Source organism: Arachis stenosperma, chromosome 10 (assembly GCF_014773155.1).
Source record: "Arachis stenosperma cultivar V10309 chromosome 10, arast.V10309.gnm1.PFL2, whole genome shotgun sequence".
Taxonomy (NCBI): Eukaryota; Viridiplantae; Streptophyta; class Magnoliopsida; order Fabales; family Fabaceae; genus Arachis; species Arachis stenosperma.
The window spans coordinates 126281254-126302666 of record NC_080386.1 but is presented as its reverse complement, the minus strand read 5'-3'; the positions used below and the strand labels follow the sequence as shown (position 1 = coordinate 126302666).

The window sequence follows — 21413 nt, the reverse complement described above, 5'->3', positions numbered from 1 at the left end:
TTAGATAAAAATTAGAGTGAGACCCGCGCGAAGAGGTAGATTATTTATACTATATAGTGTATTTTTTAATAAATGTTATATTAGAAATATTTTACAAAACATTATTTTAAGATTTTGAATTTATTTATTTTAAAAAAATATATAAGTTATTTATATTAGAGTTATACAAAATTGCATCTTCATTTTTTTTCATTTTTTGATTTGCATTAATTGCTACGCTTTGTCTTTTCATGCATTTTTTAATTTGTAAATAATTAAAAAAAATGAATAAGATTGAAAAATATATAAAAATATCTTAAATTAAGAAATTTTTGATAATTGGTATGAGAGATTAAAAAATAAAGAATAGTAGGAGTGTTAATATATATAAATTGTAGAATTTAAATATTTTTAACTAAAATTTTTTATAATTATTATTATTATGACATTTTTAATGTATGTTTATTGCATTTAATTGAATAATAATAGATAAAAGTTTTTTGTTTTAATTTTTTAAAAACATTTTACTAAATAGTGATTGTTTGATTTTTATCTTTTGCCAAATCATTAAAATTGCTAATGTGACATCATTAGTAAAGAAAAGATGACTTAAACTCATTGTAAAAAAAATTGGTATCAACTTTTATAAATAAATAAATAGATTTATTAATTTAGTCAAATGAATCAAATTATTTAACTGCTTTCAACTATCTACTTCACATACTTGAATTTTCACCTTGCAACTAAGTATTGATCGCAACAATAATTTTTTAAAAGATAGAAATTCAGGTGCAATCGAATTCACGTGAAGTTAATACTTAAAAGCCATTAAATAAAAATTTAATCAAATTAATTAAATCAGGCTCTCAGTCAACTTCACGTCTTCAGCTGAGTTTTCACCTTTTTGGAATCTTTCCATTATGCACTTGTCGTCTGAATTCTACTTTGGTTTCAGAGTATAAGAACCAAGATGGTATAAAGAACATTTAACTGAGTGATAGAGAGATTCCATCGTTGATTTTGAATAAACAACCAACTCCTTTGAATGGCGAATTGACTACTCATTCATCATTATTAATTATTAATTATTATTTTGAAAAACAATAAAAGAAGTAAGAACAATAAGAACACGAAGCAGCATATTCCAATAAATACGCTATGACTCATCACATTAGAACCAACACCAGCATCATTAAATTATAGCTTCAAACTCAAGTCTTGTAAGTTAATGAATCAGTATCCGCATAGGATCCAACACAAGACAATGAAAATGAAAATGGCTTCCACCATAATAGTTTTGGTCATCAACATTTTCACCAGCATGAAGGTGGCAGTTGCAGTGCCACCGATACCCACCACCTTAGACGGTCCGTTTGAGCCGGTGACTCGCCGGTTCGATTCGTCACTCAGAAAAGGCAGTGATGACTTGCCGATGACCAATCCAAGGCTCAGAAAGAACGTGACCTCGAATTTCCCGGAGCAGATTGCGCTTGCAATTTCTTCACCAACTTCCATGTGGATATCCTGGCTCACTGGTACTTTATCTATCTCATTCTCACCAATTCACATTTCTCAGTAGTAACATTTTGTTTCTAGGGTTTCGCTTTTTTGTGTTCTTGCTCCTTAGAATAGTGATTAGGGATAAGAATTATTATAGGAACATTTTGTTTCTGAACTCTTATGTTATGATTATGATGGCTGAATCAGAGAAGAAAATTCATGGATAGGGTTAACTTAACTAGCTAGTTTAACTATTAGTTTCTTAGAGTTAGCTTAATTTTCATGAATTTATACAGTCATCTAATCTAATCATGTAGTGTTACATTGTTAAGAGTGTGGATTCTTCTGACATCTATCTACATGTCTCATGTATGATAAAATTTGATAGGCTAAAACATAATAGTATAGTTTATCTTCGTCGCCGGTATCTAGACATGAAATCTGAACAATCCAATTCAAAGAAGTGTGGTTGCTCCTCCCAACTCACTACAGAAGACTTTTCCATTCTCGAAGACTCAAAATCAATATTTCACTAGGATTGGGATGAGCTTGCTTCCCACTAAACCAACTTCAACCTCAGTGTTGGTTATAGTCTATCTGAAATACTTTTTATATTGTTTTTTAATTTCTTTTATGATAATGTTATAATAAAGCATACACAAGGTAGTCAAAAGAGAGTCTCACTATAGACATGATACATAATAGGGCTCCATGATATCATTTGATCTATGTAGCTGACCCCATCTAGTGGGATAAAGCTTTGTTGTTGTTATAGTAAAACATAAAGTTGTTAATGGGATGGTTTTGCCCTTTTGGTTAAGGGGATGCACAGATTGGTCTTAATGTGACGCCAGTTGATCCTGCATCTGTTAAAAGTGAGGTGTGGTATGGTAAAGAGAGTGGCAAGTACACAAGTGTTGCAAAAGGTGATTCACTTGTTTATAACCAATTCTACCCCTTTGAAGGCCTTTGGAACTACACCTCTGGCATTATTCACCATGTCAAACTCAAAGGTACTTTTCAATTTCTTGCTGTTTTAATTTCATTACGATCTTCAATGTTTGATGATAGTGCTTGTTTGGTACCAAAACTATATTCAGTTATTGGATAGAACTTAGAACTTTTTACTTGTATAGTGAAATAGTAGAAAGTATATTCCTTTTATAAGATTCTTTCAACTATGGTGTTCTGTTTGTATGGTCTTTCAGAGTTGCTTCTTTATGTATGCTATGCATTCTGGAACATCTATTCTTCATGAATTTGGATCCTCTAAAGTAAGGAAGTTGGTAAAGTAGTAAAGTGAAGGGTTAATCACCATTGATTTTTTAACTTCCATGAAATGTGTACCCCACTATCTTAATTTAAGAGTGATTAACTCCTCACTTTATCACTTTGCCAACTTCCTCACTCTAGAGGATCTTGATCCATTCTTCATATATTATGCTTGTTCTAATGATATCTTCTATTCTATGTTTTGCGAATAAGAATATGAGTATTGAACACAAAACAGTACAATACTTACAAAATTATTCACAAATTTAAGAAGCTTAAGATAACAATATTTGGCGCAAATAGATACATATATGTGAGTAAAAGTGAAGTATTTTGCATCATATCATTTATCATATCTCAATCCCATCATATGTTGGAACACATTTGAAGTAATATTTATGAGAACATGAAATGTTTTATGGTACTCATTTATGAAGATGCACAATATAATATTTTTGTGATGATCGTTGAATATGATAGCAAAAGGAATATTACAAGTGAACAAGTGCTATGAATCCAATGTGTTATTCAGTTTGCCAAAGTACTTCAAAGAAATTTCTTTCTTGCATAGGCCTTGAACCAGGAATCAGATACTATTACAAATGTGGGGATAGCTCTATTCCAGCTATGAGTCAAGAGCATGTTTTTGAGACTTTTCCGAGGCCTAGTCCAAACAATTATCCCAGCCGAATTGCAGTTATTGGAGATTTGGGCCTCACAAGCAATTCTAGCACAACTATTGATCACTTAATTTACAATGATCCTTCCATGATCGTAATGGTTGGAGACTTAACGTATGCAAATCAGTACTTGACAACTGGTGGAAAAGGAGCTTCTTGTTATTCTTGTGCATTTCCGGATGCACCTATCAGAGAGACGTATCAGCCGCGGTGGGATGCATGGGGAAGGTAACCTACATGGCTACATTGATATTTTGAACTTATGCCCCGGAAACATAATATAATCTAGTCTTTAGGTAACCTACATTGATATTTTGAACTTATGCCCGGGAAACATAAGTATTCTAGTCTTTAGCTGAGCATACTAACAACTGTATGTTGAACAAAACAATAACCAAAGTAAATATCACTTTGCAGATTTAGCTGGATATGCAACTAGATTTTTCAATTTGAGAATGAGATAAATTTCTCCAACATAGAACTTAATTAGATTCTGATACACTTTAAATTTGGTTTTGCTACACTGTACAGAAGCAAAAAATTTGTAAGCCAATTATTAAATTGCCTGTTTGATCTAAATCTGCATACAACAACTACTTGGTGCCTTATCCCAGTAGATGGAGTTGGCTACATAGATTAAACAACATCTTAATGTTCTTTATAGATCATATATGTATTATGCTCATGATGTATTATATACCTAATGATCCTAATATCCATATTCATTACCACTTTATTCCTTTCCTATTCTGCATCAATATGTTCCACTCTTTCACAGATACTAGTAAGCATTGACCATCCTTGTATAGTAGCATAGCACTCAGGTATCAGCTAATCCTTCTTCTCCTTGGTTGTTGTATATGCCTCACATTGTTAATAATGATATCCATCATGTGAAATACTTGATTTCCGAACTCCAAAGCATTTGTTAAAGGAAATTTCGGATTATGATTTATTCATTGCTTTTTAATACATCAGGTTTATGGAGCCTTTGACATCAAAAATTCCAATGATGGTTATTGAAGGGAATCATGAGATTGAACCACAAGTCGATGGCATCACATTCAAGTCATATTTGACAAGATTCGCAGTCCCTGCTGAAGAAAGTGGATCCAAAAGCAACTTGTATTATTCTTTTGATGCTGGGGGCATACACTTCATTATGCTGGGAGCATATGCTGATTATAATAGTACCGGTAATTGATAGGGTTAATTTTTTTACCTTTTTCCAAACCATTCAACAAAAATAATTTATGTGTAGATACAACTTGTTATGTGTACTTGGATCTTCAATCTAGGTGCACAGTTTGCATGGCTGAAGCAAGATCTGCAAAGTCTCGACCGGAGTGTAACCCCTTGGCTTGTAGCTGCCTGGCATCCACCTTGGTATAATAGCTATGCTTCACACTATCAGGAATTCGAGTGTATGAGATTGGAAATGGAAGCACTTCTCTATCAATATGGTGTTGACATTGTTTTTAATGGTCATGTAAGTTAAAATTACTCTATTTTGTTATCAATTGTAGAACATCAACTTATTAATAATTCGATACCATTGTTTAAATCCAAGATTTTTTTCCTTTTTTTATATATTTATTTTTATTTTATTTTTTTGGTATCACTATTTAAGTAGTTGAATCTTTCAATTAATCATATAATGATCATATAGATCTAATGGAATCCAAAATAATTAGTCATGGTTTTGATTAGGGAATTGGTTGCAGCACCCATTGTCACTTTGAGGGTCTGAATGAGTTCACTATCTGCATTTTAGGCAGCCAAATTTAGGTGAATAGTTTGAAAATCTTATGATGAATGATGCATATACCTGTTTGAAGAGTAGTTGCAAACTTTATGCATATTTAATTTCAAATGAATATATGATGATCGATTAATTTTAACCCTGTTAGGAAATTAAGATATGTAATATCAGTTTTGATGCTTATTACACGTTCTTCACTGAAAAATGTTGAAGGTGCAATACCTTTGGAAGTGATTTGTTACTTTTTATTTTTCCTCTTCAATTGAATTTTGTCCTTTGAGAAAGAATTCTCTGGAATGGTGTTTTCTTAAATAAATTTTGCTTTGGATGTAGTTTTCTCCTATGGTTTCAATAAAAGTATTACATTTTTTCCATCACGCAGGTTCATGCTTATGAGAGGATGAATAGAGTTTACAATTACACATTGGATAAATGTGGACCTGTTTACATAATTGTTGGAGATGGTGGAAATATTGAGAAAGTAGATGTTGATCATGCTGATGACCCAGGAAAGTGTCCTTCACCTGGAGACAATATACCAGAAATCGGACCAGTTTGCCACTCGAATTTTTCCTCTGGTCCTGCCAAAGGGAACTTTTGTTGGAGCAAACAACCTGAATGGAGCGCATTTAGAGAAAGTAGTTTTGGACATGGGATTCTTGAGGTAAAGTCTTTGATTTTAGGTATTGTGAAATTTTCATTCTTGTGTTTCAAAATCTGATATTGGATAGTGTCACTTTAGGAGTTCCAATGATTTATTTAATCAATAAAAAAATTTTACCCCAATCTCATGGAAATTTCAGTTCCAGCTAATGATGATGCTATAGCTTCAATTTGATAATTCTTAATTAGTACTATTTGCAATTCCTTTAATATTTATATTGTAGACCAGTCCCAAGGTTCAGCTAGCTTAATCAAGGGATTTAATGACTTTAGTATGTTGTCATAATGATGCTATTCTTGGAGTCTTATTATTATGTGATATGTCTATGTATTCAATTCTAAACAGCAACTATCTTCATGGGCATTTAGTTTATCCCTCCAATGTCACTATTCTTACTGATGCATCTTAAAGATATAAAGTACCAAAAAAATCTTCCTAAAAGAACTTCCCCTTTTGTGATTATAATCTACAATTGGATTCACTATTTCACATTATTTTATGACAAGGTTAAAGTCCATTAACTCTCATGTAACATAGTATTTATTCTTTTCTCAAACATTTAACATTCATATTTTATTACAGGTGGTGAATTCTACATATGCATTATGGACTTGGCACCGAAATCAAGATAGTTACAAAGAAGATGCAGTTGGTGACCAGATTTACATTGTTCGACAGCCTGAATTGTGCTTGAAAGATTCAAAAGTATGTTCCATACTGAAGCTTTAGACCTTTTAAGATTATGTTTTCCCCCTGTATATGAAACTATATATGTGGATTTTATGCTTTCCTTTATCTACTAATCCATTCTAAATGTCACTCCATCTGCTTCAATATATGACCTCTAAAACACAAAACACACATTAAAGAAAGTAATAAACAGTGATGGATTTTGGTTTGTACAACAGAAAGCATTACTAATTTTTGCCTCTTTGTAACCTGGTAGACAACTATTTTTCAAGCTTGAGTTGTAGCTTTATTTTTGGCGGGGTTTTTAGTCCTAATTAATTAATTAAATAAATAAAACCTAATAATATGTTTATAATTGAAGTTACATTAATGGGTAGTGAATGGAAATTAATTTAGTCAATCTTTTGCATTTCTTAACAGTCACAATCACAGTCAGAGCAATTGCCTACACATCAAACATCCTCTTTCTCGGCTGCTCCCGGCCGCCTCTCTCTGGTAAGCTACATCCATAATCCCCTACTTTTACTCTCTAAAGCTGCATTTTAATGATCAAAAGAGAATTGATATCTGAACCACCTGAATCTGATAACCCAGGATTATTTCTCTATTATATCACAAATCCTTGGAGTTTTCTTTATATCTGGTCTATATTCTCAGGTAAACCAGATATTGTTCCTCTTGTCTGTATCTCTCTGGTAGTATTTGCATCTCTCTTATGTCTTCAATAAAAGAAAAAAAAATGATATGCAACAATTTTGTTTTGTACTAATTATAAAAAAAAATACTTGTTCTCTTTAGCTCCTTACTGTTTTCCTTTTTTCTTTAAACCTCATTTTGAAGCTGGCTTGGAACTAAGATTTGGACAATCCCTCTTATAATTCTTGTTAGATAGCGGTAAGGATAAACTACACAATTATGTTTCACACTTTCAGCTTTCAATACATTTGCTAATTTTCCTAGTGTCATTATCTGATTTTGGTTTTTTGAATGCAGGAAGAAAAGAATCATGTATAGAATCAATCAGATTTAATAGTTAAGGATTTTGAACATGGTTTTCAACCTATATGTAATTTCACTAATTTGTCACATAGATTGCTCTTTTTTCCTTTTCTCTTGTGGTGTAACATCAAGGTTATAGATTCATATTAACACAAGATCCAATTTGATAAAAATAATAAAATTTAATTCAAGGGAATATATATTGTGTGGTTGGTCAAGTGGTGGTTTCGATTTTCAAGCTATTTTATTTTGGAATTATTTCAATGAATCCAAAGAGATGCTGTTGGAAAGAATTTTATTAGACTCGGATAATCTTCTTTGGAGGAAAAAAATATCCAATTTTTTAAAATTATTTTGTCAAAAATTATAGTTTTGGGCCTAAAATTATTATTTTACTTTAAAAATATAGTTTTAAACCATGAGAATGTGGTCTAATGACAAGAAATAAAAATAAAAATAAAAATAAAAGAGAGATAGAGAGATTATTCTGCCCCTTATCAATTATCATTAGAAGTTCCTTTGACCAGAAAGAGCAGTGTCTTGAGAAGCATCCAACGGTTAGTCTTCACGAAACTTGAGTGAACTATGTTCTATAAATCAGTATGCAACTGAAGTGAAACTTTACATCATTGTGCACTTGAACTTAGCTTAGCAAATTCCAAAATTCATAATAAAACATAATTTACACCTCTGACTAGGAGCACCTAGTAACTAAAGTATAGTAATTAAATGTCCTCTCTAAGAATTAAGTCGCTTTCAGAAAAAATAAAGTATTATTTGATTAAGAAAAATATTCTATGTACACCAAAAATACTTTTAAATGTATATTTTATATTTTAGCATATATATATATATATATATATATATATATATATATATATACTTTGGTTGATTTGATAAATATGTTTTTGAAGAATATTGTTTGTATGGTATTAAATAAAAAATTTAATTTTGATGCACGGTAAAATAGTTACCTTTCACTATGATTATGTAAATGATCATTTAAAAGAATAGCTGTCAGTATATCAAAATTAAATACTTAAATAAAACTGATTAACTTGCAAGCTAATAATTTGTTTATTGGTTAATATATAGGTGAAGATGATATTTTGTTCTTAGTGAGACTTGCACATTCATCAATTTTATTGATTTTGCGCCATACAAGTTCTATGACAATATAATTCATCAATAATAATAATAATAATAATAATAATAATAAAGAAGTCCACTAGCAATTAGAAACATAATTATATTTCTTAAAAATTATTTTTAAACTGAAAATGTGGAAAGTGGGAGAGCATGCTTACTAATACAGTCAAGAGAGCTATCCATTATTTCTTGATTTGAATATTTTCAATTAAGAGCCACTATCTGAAAGTTTGATTCAAATTTCCATTGCAGCAGTTATAAGTGGATGATATATATTTTATCGATCAAATAATTGAATTATATTATAATATAGTGAAAATCATGTATTCCAAAATCGGATATCAATTAATATGTAATTGAAAACCACTGCAACTAATTTTTTTTGGTTACTGACTATATCTTTCAGTCCGATAGACTAAGAATTAATTTGTTACAGGTCAATAAGTGGTTATATACAAGGCAAGATTCAAACATCCGACACTTATTTAAGTAAAGTAAGAGACCACTCAATCGGCCCAAATTGGTTGAAATACAACCAAATTAAACCTATCAATTCTAGACAATAGTACTAGTCAAGGAAGAAATCCAAGATGAACATATATGCTGTTTGGAGAAAAGACAACATGATACAGACCTTATAAAAATCCATGGTTATGAAGGCTATGACACCCCCAAAATGTCTTTTATGTGAACCTTTTAAGGCTTTAACTAACGATCAAGCTATTCAATCTTCTTAAATAAACAACTTTGGCGTGGAGGGAACTCCACCCCATTTGTTTTTACACCTTTTCTTCATCTCTTTCTCCCTCAAATTCCAAACCAATCTCCATAACCAGCTAAGAAATTTATATACACTATTCAAGTATCAGTGTATTCATTATATGGCTTCTACCACAAGTACAGAGCCTGTGATCAAATCATCTTCAGCTCCAATTCCTCTAAATGGTTTGGATTATTCTAAGATTGATGTCATACTAAGATTTCTGTTGTTTGGTGCATCAGTGTCTGCTGTTGCTTCCATTGTCTCTAGTGATCAAACTGAGTTAGTGCTATTCCAAGGTGTGCCTGTGCCAAACCCTGCCAAGTTCAAATACTCACCAGCCCTTATGTAAGTTGTAGAATTTTTGTGTCCATTTTTTGTTGTTTGAATTTGAACATAGATAAATAAAGTTGAAAACATATGCTTTATGTACAAATTAACATTTTTCACCATGAAAGGTTTATATTCAGATACTAAATAAGTGTTTGAAAATATCAACTGCTTTGCATGCAGATATTTTGTTTCTGCATTCAGTGTTTCTGGATTGTATGGCCTCCTCACTACTATTGTATCAATCTCTGTTATCCAAAAGCCTCAATACAAATTGAAGTTCCTCCTCCACCTTCTCCTCTGTGATGCAGTAAATATCCAAATAACTCTTCTTCTCCTTTATTTTCACCTTACTACTCATATTTTCTCTGCGCTCTTACTTTTCATAATTCTAAGGACAAGTTATCCTCGCCTCGAATTCAAAATGCTGTATATACACTAAAAATCAGCTATCAAATTAATCACTATGTATTGTGTATATTTATACATATTGATTTTTTATATAGTTTTTTAATTAAATAATTAGTCACCAGAATAATCAAATCTGTCATAGTAGAATAATCAAACCTTCAATAGACAAATTCTCAAACTTGTTTACAATAATAGTATAATAAAATTTCATGAGATGCCAAATACATACTTCTATAACTGATTGGTGGTTGATTTTTTATATACAAGTAACATGGTTAATTAGATTATAATACATTTGGTACCCTTGAATTTTATAAAACATAACACTTAACCCTGACCTTCCTTAACAAGATGAATGTCACAAGCACAAATAGAGGAGAGTTGTGATGAATTTTACCAAATCTTAGAAGATGTCACCATACTTTGCTCCTGCAAAACACAACAAATTAAGAGATACACTGTTTATTTACCATAATGACACTATGCAGCTTATACTTGGGATAGTAGCCTCAGCAACAGGAACAGCTGGAGGCATTGCATATCTTGGTTTGAAGGGAAACAGCCACGTCGGTTGGATCAAAGTTTGCAACGTGTATGACAAGTTCTGTAGGCATCTTGCCGGCTCCATAGCCACGGCTTTGTTCGGCAGCATTGTCGATGTCTTGCTCATATGGCTTTCAGCTTACACCCTTCACACTCATGTCCCCAAGTAGATCATTGAAGGGAAATATAGATCGTTCACCAATACATATGCACTCAACTCTCTTCCAGAGTCACATTGTTAAGACATTTAGCCAGTTGTGTTACTTTGTTTGTGAGTGTTGCTGCAGAGGTGCTTATTCAGTTGTACTTTGCATTCTATTTGTCCCTTGATTTTATATTTTGTGATAATAAAACTAAAACGATTTGGTGTACCTAAAGAAAGATTAGTTATATTTATCTATACCATGATCAAGGTATTATATTATTAATGCTTCATAGAGATTATTTGGTTGAGTACATTTTGTTGGAGTACTTTGTCTTTTGTTTCTTTAACTAGTACTATGCTCCATTTTGTTGTGTTAAGCCCTTTTTCTATATATATATATATATATATATGTTTTCTGCAACTATTTCATTCTGTAATAGTGCAGATTCTAAGAACTTATATCAGTATCTCTTGGTCAAGACTCTTGAGTATTGGACATATAGCATACTTAGTTTCTAATGAAAAATTCCAAACCATGGTTTAGGCAAAAGCTTCTCACTTTTGAGTAACCAATTCTCAGTAGCAACTGCACATTCAAATTTATGATATGAGCATTAAATTAACATGCACACATCCCATTCAAATTAGTAGAACTTTAGAAGATCAAACTTAGTATTAACAGGCAATTTATTAAAAAGGGGGATTAAACTCCTATGCAACTAGAGAATGAAGCCCATGAAATTTGAATTTCTTCAATAAAAAGCTTTAACTTGTAACTTCTATTACAGTGCCTATAGTTGAATGCATGCATTTATATAAACAAAATCGGTTACTTAACCATAGCCGCATTAAAATATTGTTTGCTCACCAAGTTCTTGACCAGCCATTCCCTCCCTTAGCACCCTTGCAAAAAACTCCTCCAATGTATCATTTCCATAGCTAGGCGTCTTCTCATCGCTATATTCTCCTGTCTCCGGATCCAAAATCAACATACTCTCGGCAGCATAGTACCTTCCAATTTTCCCAAACTCGGCTGCATCTTCCAGCGAAGGAAATACCTTAACCAGAAAGTCAAGAACACCAATGGCAAAGTCCATTATCCCTATTGGAACCTTCAAGAACTTAGGCTCCTTTCCCAAGAGCTTAAACAACATCTCCCCTTGCTCCAATGGAGTCAGTGCCTTCCCTGGCCCCCCAATTGGTAACACCCTGTTGATCTTGTCCTCACTCATCACACAATCCACAATGAAAGAGGCCAAATCCGGCTCGCTAATCGGCTTACAAGCGCATAATTTCCCGTCTCCAAACATCACATAAGGCTTCCCATCCTTCACCAACTCAACCTGACCACCCAAACTCTTAAAAAATGCAGTAGGCCTAACTATGCTATAAGTGAATCCCCCCTCTTCAGCTTCCTTCATTAACTCTGCCTCGAATTTCAGCTTGGCGCGCTGGAACTCGAGGAGAGGCTTCTGCACACAAATTGCAGAAAGCAGCACAAAATGTGAAGCACCAAATTTCTTACCAGCAACAAGGCTATTCCTTGTTGCCTCATAATCAATCTTCCATGAATCCTTCACTCCACCACTCCTACTTGCAAGGCATGACACAACAACATCAAATGAAAACCCTAAAATTTTCAGAGATTCCTCAAAAGTATTCAAATTGGTAACATCTGAGAAGCACACATTGGCACCTCTTAACTGAGCCAAGGTCTCATCTTTGTCATTTTTGCCCCTAATTCCACTCCTCTCCCTAGCAATAGCCACAACATTAAAACCCCTTCTTACCAATTCTTTCACCACAAAGTTTCCAATATACCCAGTTGATCCCACCACCAAAACATTAACATCTTTGGGACTCTTGTCCCTAAATGAGGATTGGGTGGCCTCAACAGGTTGAGATTGTGTCAGAGAAGCATAAAGTTTGAATCTTTGATTGCTAAATTTGATGGGTTTAAAGGATTTTGTTGAAGGAGTAGTTGAGCTTATCCGGAATAGCTTAAAGCATTGAGAAGGCTCTGAAGAGAAGTTTATGAAAAGGTTTTGATGCTTTGGTGAATGGAGTGTGATCAAGTTGGAAGAGAAACAAAGGGACATTTTTAGGCAGGGATGAAGAAACTATGAATGAGTGTTGCATATGGTAAGAGACTCGGAAGAATTAGATTGACAAGTAGGAAAAACAAGAACAAAAGTGAAGTGGGATGGAGGGAATTTGAGGTGGAGAATGATTGAATGAAGCAGAGTGTTAAGTTGGAATAAAAGTGAGAGAGAGGAGAATCCAAATAGATGGTGTTGATGAGATTATGTGGGGTCCTATGCGCTACTTTGTCCAATTGCATGCAACTTCTTGTAATATTTATTTACTTTCTCTTCACTTAATATTAGGAGTGTTCGCAGTGCGATTTGGATCATTTTTGAGTTAAAAATTCATCCGATCCAAATACTATGTTTACTTGCTCAGCGATTTGGATTGGATGATTTTTTTTAAACAAATCCAATTCGATCCGATCCAATTTCGAGCAGTTTGAATTGGATTGAATTTGCGATTTTATAAATTAAAAAAATTAAATATATATAACAAGTCTCAACGTCAAATTTCAAAAAACAACAATGACATAACAAGCCTTAACAATATCTTAAAAAACCAACGATAACACAACAAAAGAAATAAAATTATATGTTAGTTAAAATAAATAAATAAATCACATTTTGAACATAAAACATCTATTAAATAATAATAATACATGAAAAATATAAAAATATATAACAAATTGAATATGTTATAAGTATAATTGTAAACATAATAATAAAATAATAATATTATAACACATTGTGCGGTTTGAATTGGATTGGATCGGTTGTGAAAAGTAGATCCGAAATCCGATCAGATCCAGCGGTTTACAAAAAATAAAATCCAATCAAATCCGAATTAGTACGGTTTTAATCGATTTTTAATTTGGATTAGATTGGATAAACGGTTTAATTTGGATCGGTTTGAATTTGAACACCACTACTTATATATGCTACATATGACTAAATTATTTTAATAATAAAATTTAATTAAATTAGTTTAATATTTTATTAACACAAGTTAAAAAAATAAAATCTTATAAAAATAAAAAATAATTTAATTTAGTTATAAAAATAACTTATTTTTTTTTAAAATTATTAAGAATAAATATTTTAGATAAAAAAAAAGTAAAAAATTTACATATATTTGTTGTCTCTGTCTCCGGCAAACGAGTCCCCTATCGGTTCTGTTCTATCTATGCATTATTATAAATCAAGTGAAGTGCATGAGAAATATAAAGTTAGATTAAATGAGCCTTCACTTTCTCTGATTCTGTTCTTGAAACAAAATGCCAACAATTTGAGGCTCTTCAAACAATATAAGGCTTTTATTGAAAATATGATCACTCTAGTAGATATTTCTCCATAACTTTTACTTCATGTCTCACTGAACATGTCATCTCCCATGCATTGTCTTGCCCCTAGACTCATAAGCCAAGGATGTTTATAGGCACGAAACACTAAACATAAATTTTATATTGTATTTAAAAATATTAAATTAGTATATTTTGTGTTCAGTATGACAAAAAAATATAAAAATACTAATAAGAGCTATAATTTATTTTTTATTTTTTTATTATTTTTATTAATTTTTTATTATTATATTTTTTCAAATTTTTTAAATATTTTTTAATTTATTTTAATTTATCACTAAATAAAATATAAAAATATTAATTTATATATATATATATATATATATATATATATATATATATATATATATATATATTGTTTATTCTCCTAATATTATCTTATTCTGTTCTGAACCCCATAAGCTATAGTCATAAATCTCCCTTGAAATGTTGGAATTGGATTATCAAGTTCCCTGATCATCGAGTCATCGCCTATATGATTTTTTTTGTTGGGTTGGACCAAATGAAAATTGGGCCAAGCAATAACGGGCCTGATGGGAAGTTTTCTCTTCTTTTCTATTTGGATCTCATTCTTTTTTTATTCATTTGGCCCAACCCGAAAAAGTTGATTCCTCATTAAGATCTCCATGACCAAAAACAAGAAGCTTGCAACTGAAGTTTGACCCAGATGGAAGATTTATTATGCCTCTCATCAAGCTACACCAGGATTCAAACCAGTGAAATTATTGTTGGTAAGAAGCAAAGCATAGTGACACACATAATCCTTAAACTCTTAAACCTTGAAAAACTCATTAGTAATACTATAAATTGGTGATAAAACATTATATTTGTGCAAATAAAATGAATGATTCGACAACAAACCACCATCACGACATAAGCCTATAAAATTTAAAAAAGATTTCATAAATATAAAAATTTAACTATAAAAAAAATTATGTATTTATAAATATTTATATATTATTTTATATTTTTTGATAAAAGTATCAATTACCAAAATAAAAAATCTATAATAATAAAATAATCAAACTTATTTATAATAGTATAATCAAATCTCTTTATAAACACATCAAATATATATTTTTATACAGTACAGTACTTGATTAGTGACTTAGTTTTTATATATATTCATTTAATATAGTCAAAATATTTTAGCTAATGAATTATATCAAAATTAAGTATTAGATGGTTCGAGAAAAAAACTCTTAAAGAAAATGCCATGTAACTAAGACTTGCACATGCTCTAGGGTTGTTAGTATTATAGATTTTAAATTATATTTGGGTTGTTAGTATTATAGATTTGAAATTATGTATTTTATGAGTAATAATTAGGAATTTTAATTAATTTATTTTTTTAATTATTTTTCTTTCACTAAATAAGTGAAAATTTAAATACATATGTTATTGTTTAAAAGTATTTAAAAGATAAAAGAAATAAATGTTTTATGTAGAAGTTAAGAAGATAACTGAAAAAATGAGATAATACTCTAAAGAGTTATATTATATGTATATTAAATTTAGTCATTAAAATTACATACTAAAATATAAATATATATTAAAAATAAATTAAATTATACATGTATTTATACATAAATATATTAATTATTAATAATTGATTTTAGTGAATAATTTTAATATATAAATAATATTTTTGAATTCTAAATCATTTCTTTATTATATATAAGTCACTTCTTGATGTTGATGATGTCATTTTTCCATTTTCTTTTAATTTGATTTTATGTGGTTACGATTTGTCTTGTTGGCGGTTTTGATCTCTATTATTTCACACCATCGGCATTAATTAATTAAAGTCCTTGCCCCCTTCTCTCTCAAAGCATGCAACTTGCAAAAGAATGTGTTCAATGTATATTATACCCAAGTGGCAGATATGGCCCTCTTGACAAGTTTGGTGCATTTAATTAATTATATATACCGTAGCTAACAATATCAATACCAAAGCAAGGATAATTTGGCTAAATAATTTGAGTGAACTACCAATTCAGTTATTGTCCATTTATCAGAATGATAATGTAATTTTTTTTTATTATAAAAACGATCCATTTCGATTTTTGTATTTTATTTTTGTGATCCAACGTAATTTCTGTGAATGTTTTTCCGTCAATTCTAAATAGAAAATACTGATATGTCAAGTTTAAAAATGGACATAAACTTAATTGTCTCTAAATTTAAATTGGTTAGAATTTATTTGTCCCTATTCTTTAAATAATATTTTTTTTAATATTCATTATATTAATATTTTTTTTAATAAATTATTGAATATATAATATAATAAGTATAAACTAATTAATAAATTATTCAAATTTAAAAATATTATTTATTATGAAACTAAATAAATAATTTTTAAATATATAAATAATAAATATTAAAATACGGTTAATACATTAATAATAATAATCCTATAATATAATATTAGTATTATAATCTAGATAATTTTCACAATAAAATAAAAAATAATAAACACGTTATTTGATATATAATAATTTTTTTGAGTTTTTCTCTTTTTAAACTAAATTAATAATTCTATTTGATATCTTTGCACTAAAATACACCATGAGTAGACTACTAATACTAAATAAAATAAAACTTGAGATTATATATATATATATATATATATATATATATATATATAAAATGAAGCTCATTTATAAACTCAACAAACTCAAAGCATCAATAATATTATTAAGGGTAAAGTATACTTTTTGTCCCTGAAGTTTGTTAAAAGTTTCAAAAATATCCCTAAGTTTTGATTTGTTTCAATTTTGTCCATCAAGTTTTCGATTTGCATCAATTTTACCCTAATTACTAATTTTCTGATAATTAATATTTTTCTTTCCAAATATACCCCCTTCCTTATACTATCATCATCATCATCATCACCATCACAATCCCCTGTCTCTCCTTCTTTCTCTCTTTTCATCTCACCATCATCTCCACCGCCATCATTATTATTGAGCAACATTGTCAACCTCCTCCTTCATCGTCGCCGGCCAAACCTCTCATTCTCCTTCTTTTTCCTTTCTTCTCCGGCCCTCCATCTCCATCACCACCATCTCTGTTGAGCTCCATTCTCGATGACCACCACCATTTTTCTTCTTCATCGCGGAAACCCATCACCATCGAAGCCATCCCTCTTCCTCCTTCTCTGTTAGCAAACCCAGCTTCCTATCTTTTCATTGCATGTATATATCCTGTATACCCTAATCAATAATAATATTAATAAATTAGGCCCCTCTTGTATTTGACTGCAAATTGAAGCCTAATTGAAGATCCAAAGCTTTGTTATTACTACCATGGCTTTGTATTTGATGATTTGAAGAATCAAGAAAGTTGCAAGGCTTGAAAATGTTGTAAGCCATATTATTATTATTATTATTATTATTATTATTATTATTATTATTATTATTATTATTATTATTATCTGTATTAGTATTAGAGAAATTGAATATGCAAGAATCTTGCTGTGAAGAAGCAGCAGCTTGATATGATGATGGTAGAGATGAATACCAATTACTATTTGATGCTTTCTCGACCAAAAAGTTTGAATCTTGATTATTGGGGTTGAAGCTAATTTGGGATTTTTCACAAACTATGAAGTCAGAATAGTAGTTGTAAGAAGAAGGATCATAGAACCAAGGTGTGTTACTGTTATTATGATTATGATTATGGTAAAAAAAATCATGATGATTGTTGTTTGGAAAATTGGGCTGTTGAAGATAGTAGTTTATGGTGGCTTTCCTTGCTTGAAGCTGCAACCTTTTCTTCTTCATCCTCTTTTTTTTGTGAGCATTTTGGTGCCCACCAAGTGCTTGTAAATTTGTAAATTCTTTCAAACAGTATTGGCACTCAAACTTTTTCTCATTATTATTAGTGGTTGTGGTTCTTTGATATTGTGCTGTGATTTTTTTCCTAAGCTGGGTTTGCTAACAGAGAAGGAAGAAGAGTGATGGTTTCGATGGTGCTGGTTTTTGTGAAAAAGAAGAAAAAGAGTGGTGGTCATTGAGAATGGGGCTCAACGGAGATAGTGGTGATGGAGATGGAGAGTTGGAGAAGAAAAGAGAAAAAAGGAGAATGAGGGATTTGACCAGCAACGATGAAGGAAGAGGTTGACGGTGGTTGCTCAATAATGATGATGGTGGTGGAGTTGACGGTGAGGATGAAAAGAGAGACAGAGAATTGTGATGATGATAGGTATAAGGGAGGGGTATATTTGGAAAGAAAAATATTAATTATCAGAAAATTAGTAATTAGGGTAAAATTGATGCAAATCAAAAACTTGATGGACAAAATTGAAACAAATCAAAACTTAGGGATATTTTTGAAACTTTTAGTAAACTTCAAGGACAAAAAGTATACTTTACCCTATTATTAATCTATCAATAATACATATTCTCATAAGCTACAGATCCATGAAGATTTATCAATATAAGAATAACATGGATTAACTAAAATTTTATGTATATTAAAATTTAATTAAATGTTACATATATTTTACTCAAAATATTATTCATAGATTAATAATATTATTGATGTTTTGAGTTTGTTGAGTTTATAAATGGTATATATATATATATATATATATATATATATATATATATATATATATATGTTTTATTTCATTTAGTAGTAGACTATTAATAGCCTACTCATAGTATATTTTAGTGTCAAGATATCAAATAGAATTATTAATTTAGTTTGAAGAGATAAAAAGAATTAAATTTTTTACTATATATCAAATAATGTGTTCATTAGTTTTTATTTTATTGTAAAAATTATTTAGAATATAATACTAATAGTATATCATAGGATTATTATTATTAATATATTAACCGAATTTTAATATTTATTATTTATATATATTTTAAAATTATATTTGAGAATTATTCATAATAAATGATATTTTTAAATTTGAATAATTTATTAATTAGTTTGTATTTATTATACCATATATTCAATAATTTATTAAAAAAAATATTAATATAATGAATAAAAAAAATTTAAAAAATATTATTTAAAAAATAGGGACAAATAAACCCCTAACCAATTTAAATTTAGAGACAATTAGGCCACTCTCCATTTTTGAACCTAACATATGAGCATTTTCCGTTTAGAGTTGACGGAAAAACACCCATAGGGACCACGTTGGGTCACGGAAGTAAAGGACAGGGATCGAAGTGAAACGTTTTTATGGTGAGGGATCGTGTTGTCATTCCGAAATATAGACAGAGTCGAGTTGGTAGTTCACTCAAATAATTTTGTTATGGAGTAAATGGTGGTATTTTAGCTGAAAATGGAAGAATTTTGTGTATTTACACTTAGATGGACGAGTCAGAAGACAAGTCCAACACGCAGGGGCATGTTACAGGCACCATGTGGGGAGCGTGGAGGACACGTGGCGAAGACTGGTTGGATGAACCACGCAGTATGTGGGGGCGTGGTGAGACAATACGTAAGGGGCGTGGTGAGGCAGTGGTGCACGAAATTGTGATCACTACAACTTCGCACAACTAACCAGCAAGTGCACTGGGTCGTCCAAGTAATACCTTACGCGAGTAAGGGTCGATCCCACGGAGATTGTTGGTATGAAGCAAGCTATGGTCACCTTGTAAATCTCAGTCAGGCAGACTCAAATGGGTATAGTGATAAACGAATAAAGCATAAAGATAAAGATAGAGATACTTATGTATATCATTGATGAGAGCTTCAGATAAGCGTATGAAGATGCCTTCCCTTCCGTCTCTCTGCTTTCCTACAGTCTTCATCCAATCCTTCTTACTCCTTTCCATGGCAAGCTCATGTAGGGTTTCACCGTTGTCAGTGGCTACCTCCCATCCTCTCAGTGAAAATGTTCCCATGCTCTGTCACAGCATATGGCTAATCAGCTGTCGGTTCTCGGTCAGGCCGGAATAAAATCCATCGATTCTTTTGCGTCTGTCACTAACGCCCCGCCTGCTAGGAGTTTGAAGCACGTCACAGTCATTCAATCATTGAATCCTACTCAGAATACCACAGACAAGGTTTAGACCTTCCGGATTCTCTTGAATGCCGCCATCAGTTCTCGCCTATACCACGAAGATTCCGGTTAAAGAATCCAAGAGATATTCACTAGAGCCTCGTATGCTTGTAGAACAAGAGTGGTTGTCAGTCACTTTGTTCATGAGTGAGAATGATGATGAGTGTCACGGATCATCACATTCATCAAGTTGAAGAACAAGTGATATCTTGGACAAAGAACAAGCGGAATTGAATAGAAGAACAATAGTAATTGCATTAATACTCGAGGTACAGCAGAGCTCCACACCTTAATCTATGGTGTGTAGAAACTCCACCGTTGAAAATACATAAGAACAAGGTCTAGGCATGGCCAAATGGCCAGCCTCCCAAAGAGGGTTCAATCATAAAAACATGATCAAAAGATGTAAATACAATAGTAAAAGGTCCTATATATAGAAAACTAGTAGCCTAGGGTGTACAGAGATGAGTAAATGACATAAAAATCCACTTCCGGGCCCACTTGGTGTGTGCTTGGGCTGAGCAATGAAGCATTTTCATGTAGAGACTCTTCTTGGAGTTAAACGCCAGCTTTTATGCCAGTTTGGGCGTTTAACTCCCATTTAGGTGCCAGTTCCGGCGTTTAACGCTGGGATTTCTGTAGGTGACTTTGAACGCCGGTTTGGGCCATCAAATCTTGGGCAAAGTATGGACTATCATATATTGCTGGAAAGCCCAGGATGTCTACTTTCCAACGCCGTTGAGAGCGCGCCAATTGGGCTTTTGTAGCTCCAGAAAATCCACTTCGAGTGCAGGGAGGTCAGAATCCAACAGCATCTGCAGTCCTTTTCAGTCTTTGGATCAGATTTTTGCTCAGGTCCCTCAATTTCAGCCAGAAAATACCTGAAATCACAGAAAAACACACAAACTCATAGTAAAGTCCAGAAAAGTGAATTTTAACTAAAAACTAATAAAAATATACTAAAAACTCAACTCAAACTACCAAAAACATACTAAAAACAATGCCAAAAAGCGTATAAATTATCCGCTCATCACAACACCAAACTTAAATTGTTGC

At 31.4% G+C, this 21413-nt stretch overlaps 4 protein-coding genes across 8 annotated transcripts; 2 read left to right on the top strand and 2 right to left on the bottom strand.

Moving 5' to 3' along the window:
- The first annotated feature begins 1129 nt into the window (after positions 1–1129).
- On the top strand, positions 1130–7739 carry LOC130955538 (purple acid phosphatase 23). Of its 5 annotated transcripts, none has more exons than XM_057882419.1 (11): positions 1130–1514; positions 2301–2492; positions 3323–3659; positions 4410–4627; positions 4730–4920; positions 5576–5857; positions 6440–6562; positions 6968–7042; positions 7205–7242; positions 7388–7441; positions 7541–7739. In XM_057882419.1, the coding sequence occupies exons 1-10, from the start codon at positions 1208–1210 to the stop codon at positions 7437–7439; spliced, it is 1815 nt and encodes a 604-aa protein (XP_057738402.1). In that variant the 5' UTR covers positions 1130–1207; the 3' UTR covers positions 7440–7441; positions 7541–7739. The 5 variants fall into 5 exon arrangements, with proteins under 5 accessions (XP_057738402.1, XP_057738403.1, XP_057738401.1 ...); XM_057882420.1 differs by lacking the exon at positions 7205–7242 and adding an exon at positions 7142–7204; XM_057882418.1 differs by having other exon boundaries at positions 7142–7242.
- A 1602-nt stretch (positions 7740–9341) lies between these two features.
- Positions 9342–11131, top strand: LOC130955541 (CASP-like protein 1D2). Its single transcript, XM_057882424.1, has 3 exons — positions 9342–9803; positions 9969–10095; positions 10685–11131. The coding sequence occupies exons 1-3, from the start codon at positions 9577–9579 to the stop codon at positions 10907–10909; spliced, it is 579 nt and encodes a 192-aa protein (XP_057738407.1). The 5' UTR covers positions 9342–9576; the 3' UTR covers positions 10910–11131.
- A 473-nt stretch (positions 11132–11604) lies between these two features.
- LOC130955540 (divinyl chlorophyllide a 8-vinyl-reductase, chloroplastic) lies at positions 11605–13125 on the bottom strand. Its single transcript, XM_057882423.1, has one exon. The coding sequence runs from the start codon at positions 12981–12983 to the stop codon at positions 11733–11735; it is 1251 nt and encodes a 416-aa protein (XP_057738406.1). The 5' UTR covers positions 12984–13125; the 3' UTR covers positions 11605–11732.
- A 4443-nt stretch (positions 13126–17568) lies between these two features.
- Positions 17569–19716, bottom strand: LOC130957659 (uncharacterized). Its single transcript, XM_057884508.1, has 2 exons — positions 19708–19716; positions 17569–18267 (listed from the first exon to the last, which is right to left on the bottom strand). Exons 1-2 carry the CDS (start codon positions 19714–19716, stop codon positions 17569–17571), a joined length of 708 nt encoding a protein of 235 aa, XP_057740491.1.
- Between the last annotated feature and the right edge of the window lie 1697 nt (positions 19717–21413).